This window comes from Hydra vulgaris, chromosome 04, assembly GCF_038396675.1.
Source record: "Hydra vulgaris chromosome 04, alternate assembly HydraT2T_AEP".
Classification (NCBI taxonomy): Eukaryota; Metazoa; Cnidaria; class Hydrozoa; order Anthoathecata; family Hydridae; genus Hydra; species Hydra vulgaris.
In genome coordinates, this window is record NC_088923.1 from 45,284,747 (window position 1) to 45,302,559 (window position 17,813).

The 17,813-nt window shown below is 25.3% G+C and overlaps 1 protein-coding gene across 2 annotated transcripts; it reads left to right on the plus strand.

The window, feature by feature from the left end:
* Positions 1-2,145: 2,145 nt before the first annotated feature.
* LOC136079830 (uncharacterized) lies at positions 2,146-17,132 on the plus strand. 2 transcript variants are annotated; one of them, XM_065796434.1, is made up of 6 exons: positions 2,146-2,300; positions 2,414-3,154; positions 16,101-16,163; positions 16,308-16,448; positions 16,559-16,624; positions 16,897-17,132. In XM_065796434.1, the coding sequence occupies exons 1-6, from the start codon at positions 2,283-2,285 to the stop codon at positions 16,981-16,983; spliced, it is 1,116 nt and encodes a 371-aa protein (XP_065652506.1). In that variant the 5' UTR covers positions 2,146-2,282; the 3' UTR covers positions 16,984-17,132. The 2 variants fall into 2 exon arrangements, with proteins under 2 accessions (XP_065652506.1, XP_065652507.1); XM_065796435.1 differs by having other exon boundaries at positions 2,168-2,305.
* Positions 17,133-17,813: the final 681 nt, after the last annotated feature.

Consider the following 17,813-nt stretch of genomic DNA (forward strand, 5'->3'; position numbering starts at 1 on the left):
CCTTTAGTTATCCAAGGACAAGAAATGTCTTTGGCGTTAAGAATAATTTCTCGTAACGGAAAATTTGCTTCGTAGATTTTATAAAATATATTAAAAAAAGATTTATAGATGATGTTTATATCCTCATTAAAGTTTATATAGCTCCAGTCTTGATGTAAAAGTTGCTGTTTAAATAAATTTAGGTTATAGTTGTTATAAATACGTTTTTTTATTGTTACTTTTCCGTGCGTATTTGTTTTAGGTCAGCGCCTAAGTAGAAAAAAATTGGAAAATGATCCGAAACATCAGTTTTTACAATACCTTTTTTGAGTGTTACATTTAAACAGTCATTGGTAAGAACGTTGTCAATTAAGGAGGACGAGAACTCTGTAACTATGGTGGGTTTATTTATAATAGGTACTGTTCCCGTTTCAAATAAATGGTTATAAAACTTTGTAATATTTTGTTTTTCATTGTACTGGAAACAGTGTAGGTTGAAATCCCCTAGTATATAATTTTTTTTTCTTTTCATGACTAGCTTTTTCTATTATATTATGAACAAGATAATTGCTTAGGTACTCAGTTCTTCCAGTTGGTGGCCGATAGCAGCAGTTTAGTAAAACATTTCAAATTTTTTGTTTAATATTTCAACCGTTAAAATCTCAATATTTTCATCCGAAACACTCATTTCGCTTCTAATATTATGTTTTCTTTTATGCAAAATCCAATGTTTTCTTTTATGCAAAAAAGAACTCCTCCTCCGCGCATATTAATATTACGCTCTAAAAACACTGTATTAAACCTGTAAGATGGAGATTAGAGTTTGATTTATAATCTTCTTCTGTTCACCAAATTTCAGTTTAAACAAATAACGTTAAAAAAATATTCCGTTTGACAAATTATATTTAAAAAGCTATCAAAATTCTTTTTTAAACTTTTGATATTAAGGTGGATTATATTAAAATAATCACGATTATCATTTTTTAATATGCTTTCAATTTTATCTGGATAAAAGGAAGAGCATTCGAATTTTGATCCATTAATCTCATTAAAATAATTAATATCTGGATCAGATTCATAGTCTAAATTAAGAGTATTGGTTTGAAATAAATTCGATATTTTTTCAAAATCATTCTGATAAGTTGAATTCATTTTGTATGTTTTCGTTGTTTCGAAAATATTCAAAAGTTTTTATATGCATCAGTATATATGTATGCACATAAATGTGTACATATTACATACATATATACTCATATACATAAAACGTAAAATTTCAATTTTTTTTTTTGATAATCAGATAATTAGTCTTTTCGAAAGACTTGGTAATTAATTTATTATATACCACTTTGGCAAAATTACCTGACGAACGTATTTCTTTGGCTTTAATAAATAATTGCTTACGAATGATGGTTGTTCGTTCACTAAAATCTTCATTGATGTAAATCTTTTCGTTCCATAGTTTTAGCTTTTTGTAATTTTCTAGTATATTTTCACGATCTTTATAATCTAGAAATTTAACTACAACAGTTCTTCTTCTTCTTATGTTGCCGTCTTCGTTTCCTTTCTTCCCCGTTCTGTGCGCGCGTTCTATATGTATTTCTTTGTTTATATTTAGTTTTTCTTTTATTAGTTTTCTCACTTTCTCCTCGCTGTTTTTCCACGTTTCCCCTTCAGTTTCCTCGATTCCTTCAAACCGAAGGTTGTTACGACGATTCCTATCCTCTAACTTTGCCATTTTGTCTTTAAGATATTCGTTTTCAAGATTTGTTGCTTTTTGTTTAAAATTTTCTTGAGATAATGTTTTATTTTTATTGTTGTTTAATGTTTTATTATTAAAAAATTATTAAAAAATTAATGTTTCATTATTAAAACATTATTAAAAAATTAGAACATACCTATTAAAAATGTGTTCATCTTCAATTATCCAAAACATGCGACAAGAACAATGTTAACTGCTTAAGAAAATAAACATTAAAAAATTAATATCATGAATAGATGAACAAGATATTTTTAAATAAATGTCCTTTTGAATGACACTTAGCGCGCGAGGTGATATTTTACTTATGATATCGTTTTAAGATACATAGAAATTACGCATGCGTAAACATTTTTCTAGGTCTGCAATTTTAGTAAAATCGGAAATGTACTTTTGAACGACATAATTTAGCACTAACCGGTTTGGTGAGCACCGATACATTGACGCATTTCACAAAAAATTGTTTTGTTGAATTTTAAGTGAAAATCCTGACACATTGCTAATTTAGACAATCAATACTATATTTTAATTTTAATACAGAAGACAGATGCAGGGAAATAAGGATGTATGGTAACCCTATTAGTTAATATTTTTTAGGTTGATTATTTTTCTGTTTTTACTTATAATAAACTTTCAAGTACAATGATTGGAATTTTTTTATTGTTTTTTTTAATTTAGAAAAGTTCACTTTTCGCCATCCTTACTAAACCAAAGCACAGTGTTTTTGTTGGAGAAAACGATAACAAAGTATTTCAAAAACAAGATAATCGACAACTTGTTCCTCACTCTCTAAAGAAAACACTGGTCAGTGATAAGGCTCAATTATCAAAACTAAATAATGAAAAAGTTGACAAAAGTCAAGCCGAATTAAGCGAAGATGAAGAAGCATTAGATGATTGTGATTTTTTTAGCTTGGGTTGCAATACTTCAAGTATTGAGGAAAAATATAGTTTTGCTGTAGGTTTGAAAAATAACTTAAATTCAAATGGATTTAATGTAACAAAAGACAGTCATTTTCAATCTGCTTCAACAGTGCAACAACTGCATCACTCTTCAAGTTTAAAAGAGTCCTGTGCAACTTTTTCTGAAACAAATAACTCTCAAATACCTATGATAGGGAACTCTTATTTTTCAAATTTATTTTCAGAAACCAATCACTCTACTAATTTAATTAAAAGTAAATCAAGTAATTCTATTTTTTCCGAAAATTTAAACAAAATAAGTTCTCACGTATCTTCACATCAAAAACAAAGTTATAGCGATGTTACTGCTCCTTATCATAGTGCAGAGTTTAACAGTACAAGTACTTTACAAAATTCGAATACAAAGTATGTTGAAAGTCACTACATAAAAAGTGAACCAGAACTGTTTTTTGCTTATGGTTATCAAAAGACTTACGACAAACCTGAAAGCATATCAGTAAGATTTTTCAATATTAGATATTTAAATATTTTTAATCACATTAATGTATTAGTAGTAATTAGAATCATTCCTAATACTGAAAATTATTCCCTATTGTTTGGAAAAAATTTTTATATGTTAATTTAATTTATTGAATTTAATGCTTCCCAAATATCAATTTCAGCATGAGTTGATCATGCGTGAAGCATTTCTGTAAAAGCATATATATAAAAGTTTGTAAAAATCTGTGTTGTGCAAACTTTTATATCAGCACTCTTATTGTTCTATTATATCAAAACATCTTATTTAATGTATCACAGAAGAACAACAATAATGACATTGAAATTAAGGTGTACGGTCGCAAGCCTTATATGACCATGCATTTAATATTTTGTTATGACAACTTGGTCATGGCTCTTAGTAAGTCTTGAAAATCTGAGTGTTTAAACAAATGTAGACTTAAACTAAAATTTAAAATAAAAAAGCAATTAATTGAAAAGAGCAATAAAAATTAAAAAAAAATTTAAACTAAAAAAAAATCTTAATGAATGATGAAATAAATAAAAGATAATCTTAAAAAAATAAATATAATTATAAATAAATGTCTTTATTTTAATTTAACTGTTTCATGTTGTAGAATTTAGAAAAGATTGAAGTTTCAAAGGTATTAGTTCCAAACTAAATAACTTTAAAACTTAGTTATTCAAAAATTTGAAACTTTGATAATTTTAAATGTCTACTAAAGTTATCCCTTAACTCTTTCACTACCGCAAACTGCTGATAACAGCTTTTGATTTTTAAAAATTTTGACCACATACTGCTGGTAGCAGCTTATGAGTATGATTCACATTTTATCTTGTTTTGTACATAAATTTTTATTCTAGACACATAATTTGTTCTTAAGGTTTAAAGAAATTTTTTTAGACACACTGACCACTGCATTTTGAATTTTTTAATCTTTTAAAACATTTCAATAATTTGCAGCAAAAACCTAAACTTATCTACTGACAAAAAAAACAATACTAAAAACAGGAAACAAAATTGTACAAAATTTCAAATTTCAAACCAGATAAACTAGAAAAATTCCATAATTAAAAAAAAGAAGTTAAATAAAAGAATGTATTTTATTTTATTTTTTAAAAGTATTTGCAATTCTTGATTCCTGTCTTAAATTGTTTCCTTTACATTGCCCAGTTTTCACAGGGTTCCCACTCCTCCTTATAAACCTTAAATATCCTTTAAAAAAAAAAAAACTCCTTAAAAGTCCTTAAATAACCTTAAAAAAGTTCAAATTTAACTACTCTCCTTAATTTCTCCTTATTTTTTTTCATTATCTTCAAGGAAAATTTATTGAAGTAAATGGATTATACTTATTAATAGAGAAGCAAGTAGTTACTTCTTCGATGATTTGAAATCCAACACCTATATATATATATATATATATATATATATATATATATATATATATATATATATATATATATATATATATATATATATATATATATATACATATATATATATATATATATAGTTCTATAGTTTGTTGCATTTGGGAAGAGCGGAAGGAAAAAAATGATTCTTATGCCAACACATACGTCACTTTTAATTACTTTTGACTTTTGTCCAACATTTGTGTGTTGTCAGAAAGTTAAAACCATTAATTTAATTACAAATTAATTGTTTTTTAAAAAAACCACAAAAACGCAAATTTAATAGTTTATATATATATATATATATATATATATATATATATATATATATATATATATATATATATATATATATATATATATATATATATATATATATATATATATATATAGAACCCTTAGATGTTGTCCGAAAGTTTTTTCCATATTTTGTTGACAAAAAGTAAAAATTAAAATGCAAGACCGGAATTTTTTTTTTTTAATAATGATAGACTGCCTGCCCCAACCAAACCCTCAGTCGATGTAGCAGCACTCCCTTGCGGGTCAGGCTATTTGTCAGTCGATGTAGCAGCACTCCCTTGCGAGTCAGGCTATTTGACAGTCAATGTAGCAGCACTCCCTTGCGAGTCAGGCTATTTGTCAGTCGATGTAGCAACAATCCGCGCATGATTTACAAAAAAAAAATATAAATAAAAACATTTTATTAAAAAAAATAAAAATAAAAACATTGTTTATATTGTTAAAAACATTCAGAATGTTTTTAAAAACATTCTGGTCAATTAAATTTGCGTTTTTGTGGTTCTTTTATATAACAATTAATTTGTAATTAAATTAATGGTTTTGACTTTTGTCCAACACGAAAATGTTGGACGAAAGTCAAAAGTAATTAAAAGTGACGTATGTGTTGGCGTAAGAATCACTTTTTTCCTTCCGCTCTTCCCAAAGACAACAAACTATAGATCTATATATATATATATATATATATGTATATATATATATATAGAGGTGCTTCACAAAACAACAATTTAAAAAAATTGATTTTGTCTGACACCTAATTGTGTTCTATATATTAAAAAACACTGACTTTCAATATTTTTAGAGGTCCCCTAACACCCTTGAATATTTGACCAGTCCCTAATGATTTCAAAAAAATAGTTTTTTAAAAGTAGGTCATGTTGGGTCTCAAATTAAGTGATATTTTATAAAAATTTTAAAAATAATCATCGTTTTATTAAAAGAAATTCACATTAGATTTTACTGCAATAAATATGACATTTTTTAAATAAAAATGAAAAAGGTGCATTTTTTGTAGTTTTATATATACATAGCAGTGAAATATAAAATGTTTTTTTTTTAATTATTATTTTTGAAATTTTTTAAAAATTTTGCTTAATTTGAGACCCAACACAACCTACTTTTAAAAAACTATATTTTTTATGAATATTAGGGACTGGTCAAATATTCAAGTTTCAGGGACCTCTAAAAATATTTCTTTTTCTAAAATTTTTGAAAGTCATTGTTTTTTTGATATATAAAACACAATTAGGTGTCAGACAAAATCAATTTTTTAAATTGTTATTTTGTGATGCACCCTAATATATATATAAATATATATTTATATATAGAGAGAGCCCACATGAACTATACAGGAGCTGTGTGCTATCAATTATTTGAAGGTCAAATTAATTTTGATAGGTATATTGAAATTTTAGAATTTTGATAATGTCTTCTTCCCTCAATTGGTATATTTATAGGAGAAAACAACAATATCAGATATCGACAATATATCAAGTCTTGTAAATTCAAAGCCAATGAGAGTAAATCAATGATTACAAGAGAAATTTTATTCTACATAATAATAAAGTAGTTTTTTTTGCTTTATTTTATTTTTAATTGTTGTTCTTATATATTATTTGAAATATATCCTTAACCTTTAGCTAATCTTTTTTTTAAATAACATGTTTAATTATTTCTAATTTTTTGGTTTAAAAATGATTGTTTAAATTTTTTTTTTTGATTTCCATGTACAAAGTGGCTGGCCACTTTGTACATGGAAATCAAAGACTTATACATAATATTTTTTAATCTAGTGGTGTTACTATATTTTAGGTCAAGTTTTGAAATTTGAAATTAGGCTGCCCTTGTTTTTCTTTTACTTTCCGTCTGTAATTTTAGTTTTTTCTACACTGTGTAAGTAAGCACTGTGCGATAGGGGAAGAGTCTTAGTATTCAATTACCCCTTTTTTAATTACAGCTTTTTAACAAACTTGAGATTAAATACAAAAGATTTTTTGTTTTCATAAATTACGTTTAGATGCCTAAATACAAAAGTAGTTTCCAAGAAATTTGGTTAAGTAATGATAGTTACACTGCTTGGCTTCAAACAGATAAAAATCCCAGCCTTGCAAGATGCAAAGTTTGTTCTAAGTTGTTTTCAGTAGCAGCTATGGGTATCAAGGCAGTTAATGCACATAGAACGATTGCCTCATAAGGTTACTCTGTTTTGTTCAAAGAAACTGTGCAATCAGAACCACAGAAGCCTATCTCATCAAAGTAACATTTCAAATATGCTTCAAAAAGAAAAAGTTTGGAAAGCAGAGTTGATTTGGTGTTTAGATATTGTTCAAAGCAAATATTCTTTTAGAATATTTTCAAGTGAGGATAAGTCTAAACAATTTGCATCAATGTTTCCAGATAGCAAAATTGCTAACAACTTTTCCTGTGGTCGAACAAAATCTGGCTATATAGTAACTCACTGTCTTGCCCCGTATTTAAAAAAAATTTTATTAGGAGATCTTAACAAGCTGGATAACTTTGTTTGTCTTTTTGATGAGTCTTACAATAAAGTTGTAAAGAAAGTTCAAATGGACTTACATGTATAATATTGGAATGAAGAGAGTAATACCGTTTGTACTAGATATTATACTTCAGAATTTATGGGAAAAGCTGCAGCTGCAGATATTCTAAATATGTTTAAATCCTGCATGATTGGTTTGAATGATGAAAAAATGCTCCAGGTATCTATGGATGGCGCTAATGTTAATAAACGGTTTTTGACAATGCTCAATGAAGAACGTCAGGCCAATGAATTAAGTACGCTCACTGACATCGGTACCTGTGGTTTGCATACTATAAATGGAGCCTTACAAACTGGTGCCAAAGCTACAGGTTGGAACATAAAGAAGTTATTGTCTTCAATGTACCAAATATTTCATGAAAGTTGTTGATTACTGGAAGTCTTTACCAAAGAGTAAGCAACCTGGATATGGTACATCAGGGCAAAACACCAGTTTTGAACATTTAAGTGCTTGAACAAATAAAGTTTTGGTTCCTTTAAAGTTGAAGTTTTTCGAAGAAATTAGTGGCAATTTTAATGCATTCCTTGGTATTCCTTGTTATATTCCTGATGCAATTGTTCTGCTGTTTATACTCTCTAATATATTTTAAGAAATAAACTATTTTCTTATTATTTTTAAATTTCAGAAAATAATGCAAAATTTTATTTCCAATATTGATATATTTTTTCTTTTAGTTTCTTTTCAAACTGATAAGCCAATGACTCCTTTTCTGGTGGTGACACTTGAAGAACTACTACGCAACTTTTAGGCAAAGTTCATTCGATTAGATGTTCTTGCAAATGCCAAAACTATAACGTCTCTATTAAAAATAGGTTTATCTAATTGTGCAAACCGGCTTTTAACCAGCAAGATTGATGTTGGGTTTTCATCGAAGTATGATCTCCTGCAACTCAAGAGTAAATGAAAGATTACTGAAGTTCAAATTGACAAGTTCAAGAGTGAAGTATGCGATTTCCTTGTCTCAAAGTGTACTCATATCTTTGAGAAGAGCCCTTTGTCTTCCCTGGTTGCTCGCTGTCTGATGTGTATTTCCCCATCATTTATGGTTGAATTTCCAGAAAAATGTGAATATTTTTTTGGAAAACTGTTGATGAAACTTGTTACTTACAAGAAAATTAGAGCTTCTGTTGGTGATTTAGCTAAGAATGAAGCAATAAAATTCTGATAAAATTCAGCAGCAATAAAAGTCTGATTGATGGCAATATGTCCACAGACACCATCATCTCTTTACGCTCTATCCAAGATTACCTCACATTTTTTGGGTTCATGGCACATGAAGTTGAAATAACGAAAGATTTGTTGGATAGCTGCAAACAGGCAAGATAGAGGTATTTTGATGATCAACGATCAAAAGCCCTGTCTGCAGAAAAAGCATAGAAAATGGGAGCAAAACAAAAAGTAATTGAGGATATTGAAATAGTCAATACAGAAATTCAACAGGCATTATCTATGATTGAGAATTTAAAGAAGTCGTGTGATGAAATTGGATTCCGTGCTGAAAAAAGGATAGCTTTAGGTTTGTGCCTTGAATATGAATAAATTTTTAGTTCATATAATACTAAATGAAATGTCATTATTTAATGATTCTCTTTATATTTAGATGACATTAAAGCTGACATATCAAAATCCAATGCATTAAAAAGAGCTGCCTTTGAAAAACAAGAGTCTCTTGAAATTATTTTTCTCTCCTTATTTTTTCCTTGAAAAATTTGGCGTTCGCGACCAAATCTTCTTTTAAATTGGGAAAATATATCCTTAATTCTCCTTAAAGTCCTTATTTTGAGCCTCAGTTTTAATAGTGGTAACCCTGCTTCAATATTAAGATAAATTCGTTACGTTCTTATTTCCTTTCTTTCTAGACTTGTATTAATTTAAGCTTTTTTTTTTTTTTTTTTTGACAAAATTGTTCTTTTTTAATTTTCAGTTTTTTTAGTCTTTTTATTTAAATATTTTATTTCTATGGTATTCATTTACTTTCTTTGAATATTGTTATTATATTCTCTGTAGTTTCCTATACATTTAATTTGCCGGAAATTCTTAAAATGCTTACTATATAAAAAAGTGGTTTAAAAAAATTACTTTAAACGTGGACAAACAAGGCGTGCAAGAGCATACGCTTCCCGGGAAGGCTCGCTACATAGTCAAGAATAAATAAGAGCCATTTTTTGTAAATATAAAAAGTTATCACTTTACAAAGTTAAACAATTTTGAGTAATTGATAAAAAAATCTTGATAAAAAAATCTTCTTTAAATTTAGTTCTAAAATAAAATAACGTTAACGCTGTAAAATTTAACTTGTATAAGTGTATAAGTATTTAGCTAAGTAATTACAAAAGTCTTTTGAAGAAAAATATTTATTTACACATTAAATAAGTTTAGTTTTAAATAGACTTAATGTTTTAGTTACTATTTATAAAAACAATGGTTTTAAGCAGTTTGCATTTCTTATTGTTCAATGATGTGTTAAAAGCTTATTTAATTAAAAGTTCATTTTTTTTAGCTTTCTATTGATATATAGTTTGTTATGCTAATAAAAAGATTTACTATTTGAATTTTAATAAGTTGTCAATTTTATGCTATCTAAATTTTATTTAAAAAAATGTGCAGTCACAGCAAAATGATTTTTGTTCATACAACTGCCAGCGAAAAAGTTTTGAATCAATTCAATATCATCCAATTCCGAACTATATGTATCAATAAATCAACCTAAGTCCATCTACTGATGTAGTAATATAGGAAAAGTTATTAACTTTACTCTATTAATTGAGACACTTTTAAATTGAAACACTCCTAAATTAAAAATATATTACAGGGTTCGTACTGAACCTGGAAAACCTGGAAAATTAGTTGATTTTGGATAAAATTATGGAAACCTGTAAAAGCCAGGGATTTTTTTTTTCTTTAGTCATGGAAAAGTCAGGGAATTCTGATTAAGAAGTTAGTCGTTTTACAATTAAGCTAGTTGGTGCTACTTATTTATTTTTTCTGAAGCTAATGTTTTTCTTAGTGTTCATTCTAATTCATCCTTAATAATAAGATTCATACTAACATGTATAATAAGATCTATACTAATATCAAATTTAAGTAATAGTTAAGTTTTATAAGTTTTGTCATTCAAAGCATGTACAATTTAAGCATTTCCATTACAGTAGATAGTAATTTTAAACTTTTTTTAAAAATCATTGTTAAAATTGGTTAAAGAAATTCATCTAATTTTTAAAAAAAGTCAGGGAATTTTATATAAATATTTGGCTCGGAACCCTGTATTATTTTTATGCCTTTATTTTTTTTTGATATATCCTTGATTTTATGATTCGTTAAGTTTATTTCTTTTTTCAGTTTATGTTTTTTTATTTTTAAAAATCTCTTAAATTAGATATTTTTAGAGCATTTTTTAAACTCACAAATTATCAAAATATGCACACAAAAACTACAATCAAATGTAAAATGTAAATGTAAAAGAAAAATAGTGTATGCTTGGTCATTTAAGGTGTGTGACCATATGCCTCTTCTAAGAAGGCTTTTTCAGAAGATGTATTGTTGCTATATTTCTTTCTTTTATTGTATGCCATTTTTTTAATTATACAAAAACTGTGAAACTAATAAAAAATATCTTTATTTGTTTTGAAATCACCTTTTGGGTGAAACCGACATTAATAACTTATCAAATGTAGGAAACTCTATTTTAGTTTATAAGGACTCACCACTCTAGTTATATTGAGGTTAATCTTGTTATGTTTAGGTTATGTAGGGTAGGGTGTCCCAAAAAACAACATTTTTGAAAAATATATGCAGAGACCCCCTTTATGTGTTCTATCTAATACAAAAACACTAGATTTAAAATTTTTTTGAATAAAAAATATTTTTAGGGGTCCCACAAGACCCTCAAATATTTAATGGGTCCCTAATATTTTCAAAAAAAAAATTTTTTCAAAAATATGTCAACCTGGTACTCAAATGAAGCGAAATTATATAAAAATTTCAAAAATAATATAGTTTTCAAATATAGAATTGTTATTTTGGTTTTATTACATAAAAAGTTACGTTTTTTAACAAAAAGCAAAAAAATGCATGTTTTATGACAATTTTGATAAATAAGTTAAAATTTTTCCAAATTAAATATTATTTTTGAAATTTTTATATAATTTTGCTTCATTTGAGTACCAGGTTGACATACTTTTAAAAGACTTTTTTTTTGAAAATATTAGGGACCCATTAAATATTCAAGGGTCTTGAGGGACCCCTTAAAATATCTTTTATTCAAAAAAATTTTAAATCTAGTGTTTTTGTATTAGATAGAACACATTAAGGGGGTCTCTGCATATATTTTTCAAAAATTTTGTTTTTTGGGACACCCTAATGTAGGGTTTATCATGTTTCTCAATAAATGAAGTTAAACATGCTTAAATGGTTAGAATTTTTTTTTATCAGGACTTGATTTAAACAGTATAATTAAATTGTAGAATTTAAGTTTATCAAATTTCAAATAATCATTTTCATACTGCAAAAAAATAGTGAATTAAAAAATGTATATATAAAATCTCATTATTGGCTATTTAACTCATTCATTAGACTTAAACTTTAGTTTAAATAGTTAATCATTTAATAAACTTTCTAAAATTTGAAACTGTTTTTATTGGCTGGTAACAGTCAGCTATTTTTATTGGCAAGTAAATTTAAAAAATCTTTTTATTGTTCTAATTTTTGTTTCTAATACTATGCTAACTTTAAATAAGATTTTTAAAAAATTTATTGTAAAAATTGAACAAAAAAAAAAAAAGAAGGAAAAAATCAGTTCAAAAAAAATGTTTTTAATTAACCACATGAAATAATAAAACAAAAACTCTAATCAATGGTAACCATTACTTTGACCAGATAACTAAACTAAAGATGTGTAAAAACTTAATATAGTTAACGTCATATACGAAATGATATATATATATATATATATATATATATATATATATATATATATATATATATATATATATATATATATATATATATATATATAATACGATATAATTTTTTTAAATAGTTGTTCTTGGAACCGTCCTCTCTTTCTCTCTCTCCGTCTCTCTCTCTCTCTCTCTCTCTCTCTTTCTATATATATATATATATATATATATATATATATATATATATATATATATATATATATATATATATATATATATATATATATATATACACATATATATATATATATACACATATATATACCAAACCTACCATTTCTAACTTATCTATTCTACACCGATCAACTTTTTACTTATTCTTTGTTTACTTCATTATTTTTAAGAAAAATAATTTATTATGACAAATTGCTTTAAGAGCAAAAAAATTAACTCACCTTTTCCGCATACGCAGAGATTATAAAAGATTTATAATTGAGTTGGTTTTTCTCTTAAATGCATACCATTGATAGCTCAGTGGTTTAGTGTGCTGTCATTAGTGTCTTTTTGGGGAGTTAAGACCTTCCCTTAGCACAATTAATTTTGAAAATTTTTTAATCTTGCTTAATTATTTATAGCAAAAAAATAATAGTGTAGCAAAAGTGTTTGTAACTGTTAAAATAAAATTTAAAAGTTTTTATAGATTTTATAGATTTATCAAACATAATTGTTCCAAATAATGTCCGCAAACTCAATTTATGCTTAAGACATTTACACTTACAGACCTTTGTAGATTATGCTATCCGAATGGCAGAATTAGATCTTAGAACATTAAAAACTATAGACTATAAAATGCCTATCAAAAAGTTAAGCCAAAAATTTTTTACAGTGACGTCAGTCTGTGGCAAAATAAATTTTATGCGTCAAGTTTGATTTTGCATTTACCTTACATATTTTGATTAATTGCATCAATGAATATAAAACTGGAACAGACATTATTTCACTGATAAGAGTTTGTAGTCATTACAATAGTAAGAAATAAATAGCTTTAAAGAAATAACATAGTAATTACTATATTTTTTCTTTATTAGAATGTTTCCCATAAAACTTTATTATATATTTTTAATAAAATAAAATTTCTTAAAAAATTTAAATTAAATCTTCTAAATTGTTAAGTAAAAATCTCTAAAATTTAACATAATTTTTAATAATTTACATAACTTGATGTTTAAATGTTAGATATTTGCATAGGTTCACATGTATTAACTGGAAATCTATTTACACATAATAGCAAAACAAAATATATTAAGAAAAGTTTTATTTATTTTGCTTCAACTGTATTGGCTATAATAAATATTAAAAAATACTCGAAAAAAGTAATGAAATTGAAAATTAAAACAATTTAAAACAATACACCAATAGCAATTATAGTAGTATATCTCATAAAATAGAATAACACATTCATATTATAAAATAATAATTTTTTTCCTAATCAATTTAAAGATGAAGACAAATTAGCAAATTAAAACCAACAATATGTGATAAGCGAGATAATTAGATTCACCTAAAACATGATTGAAAATTAACAAAAAATTATTTAAAACAATAAAAAGTAAAAAGCAACTTGCTTATATTTAAAATGAAGTCATCTTTAGCTTCTATTAAATGAACAGCTTGTCAAGATATAATTTCAGTACATCACCTACAAAACAGAACATGTTTCATTAAAATATCAAACTTTAAAAACAGATTAAACAATTTAAAAATGCATACTGTTTATAAATAGAAGTATATTTAGTAATTTTATTATTTATGATAACGATAAAAGAAAATTCAGAGGTATTTCAGAAATTTATCAAACTTAATTAAAAAATACAAATAACTTTATCAAACTTAATTATCAAGCTTAATTAAAATTTATCAAACTTAATTAAAAAACTTAATTGAAATTTAAAAAACTTAGTTGAAATTTATCAAATTTAATTAAAAAATAACAAATAACTAACCGCATGCGCAACTATAATGCCTCATGCATTATCAGTTTATAACGTCAGAGTTGACTCTTTCAATGTTATACGGAGTGTAATTCTATTTTAATTGTTTTCTAAATTCTATCTTTAATGTGCACTGGATTTAAAATGTTTAAAGGGGGCGTGGCAAAATAGGTGTAAAACTCTAAATTTGCTATTATTATTATTATATTGCTCTAAATTGTTATAAAATATTTAAAAATTATAATTGTTTTTAAAAGTAATAAATTTAATAAAATAGTTTATTTAAATATAAAATTAGAATTTTTAATTATGTTCTTAATAAAAAAATACTTTTAAATCCCCCTCTTACTGTTTTTAAACTCTTACTGTTTTAAAAAAAAAAATTAGGTTGCAGAGTTCAAATCATCTGCTTGGTTGTTTTTTTTAATTTTTAAATTCTTAAATTTTTAAATAATATACATTTAAAAAAAAAAAAATTTTTAAATAATAGTGACCCATCTGATGTTTGAGAGCATTGTGCAACCCTTTTTATCAGGACTTTGGAGTCACTTCGGATTTATTCAAATTTATTCAAAGAAATTTAAAATCCACTATTATTTTATTATATAAAACTTATTTAGTGGTTTCAATGAAGCATTTTGTTTGTTATATTATTTTTCTTAGATATATAAATTTTTTAATAGTCTTGCATGGTAGCCGAAAAGTTTTTTCCATTAACTGTAGTTTTAAAGAGAGTACTAATAAACCATAGCAGAAAAAGTTTAAAAACTTGAATAAAGTTTTTATTTTATTTGATAGATTGCTTGCTTAAAACAAACCCTATCTTGATGTAGCTGCACTCCCTTGTAGCATAAGATAGTTGATGTAGCAACAGTAAAGTTTCTTATAAAAACAGCTTTTAACAACCATTAAATTTAATTAAAAGCCATTAAACTTAATTGAGGGAACTAATCAAATTTTAATTATTGTTTTTTATTTTATTTGTTTTAATTAAAAAAAATTTTTCCTTCTAAAACCAGGCAAATGCAAATTATTAGACTGGAATGTGTTTGTTTTTATTTTTTTACTGTTTAGATACATCACTAGACAAATTAGTAGAACATGCGAAAAGTGATGCTATATTGACTGATATATAGGTAAAATATGCAAGAAGTGCTGCTATGTCCACTGACAAATTTATATATATATATATATATATATATATATATATATATATATATATATATATATATATATATATATATATATTATTGTTTAGGTTTTAAAAACTTATTGAAATTTAGGGTTTTAAATCTTGTCATAGAAATTAGGCAAATTATTACATTATGTTGCCATTCTTTAATTGCTTTCCAATTGTAATCCAATGTTAATATTATATAATATTAAAGGCCCAGTTATGTTTATTCTGTACTTCATTTACAAAAATTAAGTTCAACTTAAGCTGTGTAAAAATCTCTGCATTAATTTCTATTATGTTTAATAAGGCATTTGTCTAATAAGTCTTCTTGGAGTACCTGTTGAATTAAAAATAATTTAAAATAAAAATTCTGATTTACTATGTATTTAAATCAATTGTGTGTTCTTTTCCTCAATGTGAAAGTTCTTTAGCTTTTAAAATAATGACCCTTTTTTCTTTAAATGCTATATTAAAAATTTTTTATAAGTAAAAAAAAAAACTATTGGCAAGTAGCTCATAAATAAATATAAGTAACTATTTTATGAAAAAGAACAAATAAGGAATTAATTAAATCAATTTAATTTTGTTTTGTAAAATAAATTTTTAGACTGTTGACCCTCTTGATGTCTGCCACCGATCAAATGTTGACACACGTTTAGATAATGATGCTGTATGTTTTTTTTTTTTTATATATATATATTTTTTTTTCTTTTTTTCTTCCGCAACAAGATTAATTTAATTAAAATTTTATTTATTTTAACTTACTATTTTTGTTTTGTTTACAATTTGTTTTTTTTTTAATTTCTCTTTAAAGATAAAAGCTTTTGTTGGAGGAAAAAGAAAGTATAAAAATAAGGATATTATTATTATTGATGTGAAAGTAGAGGATTTACAGCTCTCAAAGGGCGAGTACTTAAAGAATCTTACTCAAGATTCTGGTTATAGATCTAAAGTTGTAAGTTATACATCTTCTTAGCATCAGTGGTGTGTTTTTTAATAATGTTCAAATAAATTATTATAATAATAAAATCTTGCTTATAATTAATATTTTATAACTTATTTTAGTCTAAAAAAGATGCACCTCGTAAATTAGAGAAAAAAAAGCATCAAATAACATATCTGGCTTATCAGGTATATTGTTAAGTTAAGTTAGAAATTACTTTTTTCTTTTCTCTTTTGTTTTGTATAAAAGATTGCTTGATTTTTTTTCTTTTTTCTTTTTTTATTTATATATCTAATTTTTTTTTTTTTTTTTTTTTTTTTTGGAAATAGGAATATATAAAAATTAAAAGAAAAACGAGTTTTTATTATTATTATTATTATTCAGTTATTTATAATAAATCCGTTTTGTTGCGTGTTTAGGATTTGATTTTGAATGACTTTTAATGAGATATTTGTATTAGGCAAAAGAAAGAGAGCACGAGCTACGCCAGGCCTGTTCAATATCTAAAGCGACCCGGCACGTTACACAGTCAAAGTATGGTTTTTAAGGCAATCGCTGTTTGTTTTAATTTACGTAATTACGCTTCAAAAGAATCAATTATAGTGAGATAAGCTTGTTTTTCACTAGATTCAGTGTTGTTAACATTGCATGAAACGATAAGAAAGTTAATATAATTGAATAAAGATATGTATACAAGTCATTCGTCATCATATAGTATCCGTTATAACACCTCATCAAAATTTAATAGTTAGAAATTTATATAGCTTTATGAGAATTCATGGAAGCTTCGAATCAAATCAATAACTAACGCATCACTATACGTTGCAACTGGTTGCAACGTATAGTGATGGATTTTTGTGAAAGTTTGTGAACACACAATTAAATTTTTTGTTTTTGTTTTATATTTGTAAAAAGTATATATATATATATATATATATATATATATATATATATATATATCTTCCATGAATTTATATATATATATGTTCATAATAAACTAAGATGTTCATAAATTGACAATATTTGAATTAAGGGTCATTCATAAGGTACGTATGTACCTTCTGGATGACCCTTAATCTAATGTAGAGATTTTAGTTTATTAAATGAATTTAAAATTTATTTGAGGAATTTAAAAATGGCTAAAATATTTTGCTCTAATTATGCAAACAATGACTATAATAGCAATAGTTGTAAAAAAAATAGTCAAGGATCAAACTAAGTGATTGCAAAAAAAAATTAATTGTAAAAAAAAAGGGGCAAACTAAGTGATTGCGAACTAATAAGTCCGAAAAAAATTCTGCTTTTTAAATTTTTAGTTTTTTAAAAAACCGTGAACTCAATTTTTATGGATCTTAAAATTTACTACAACTAATTTCA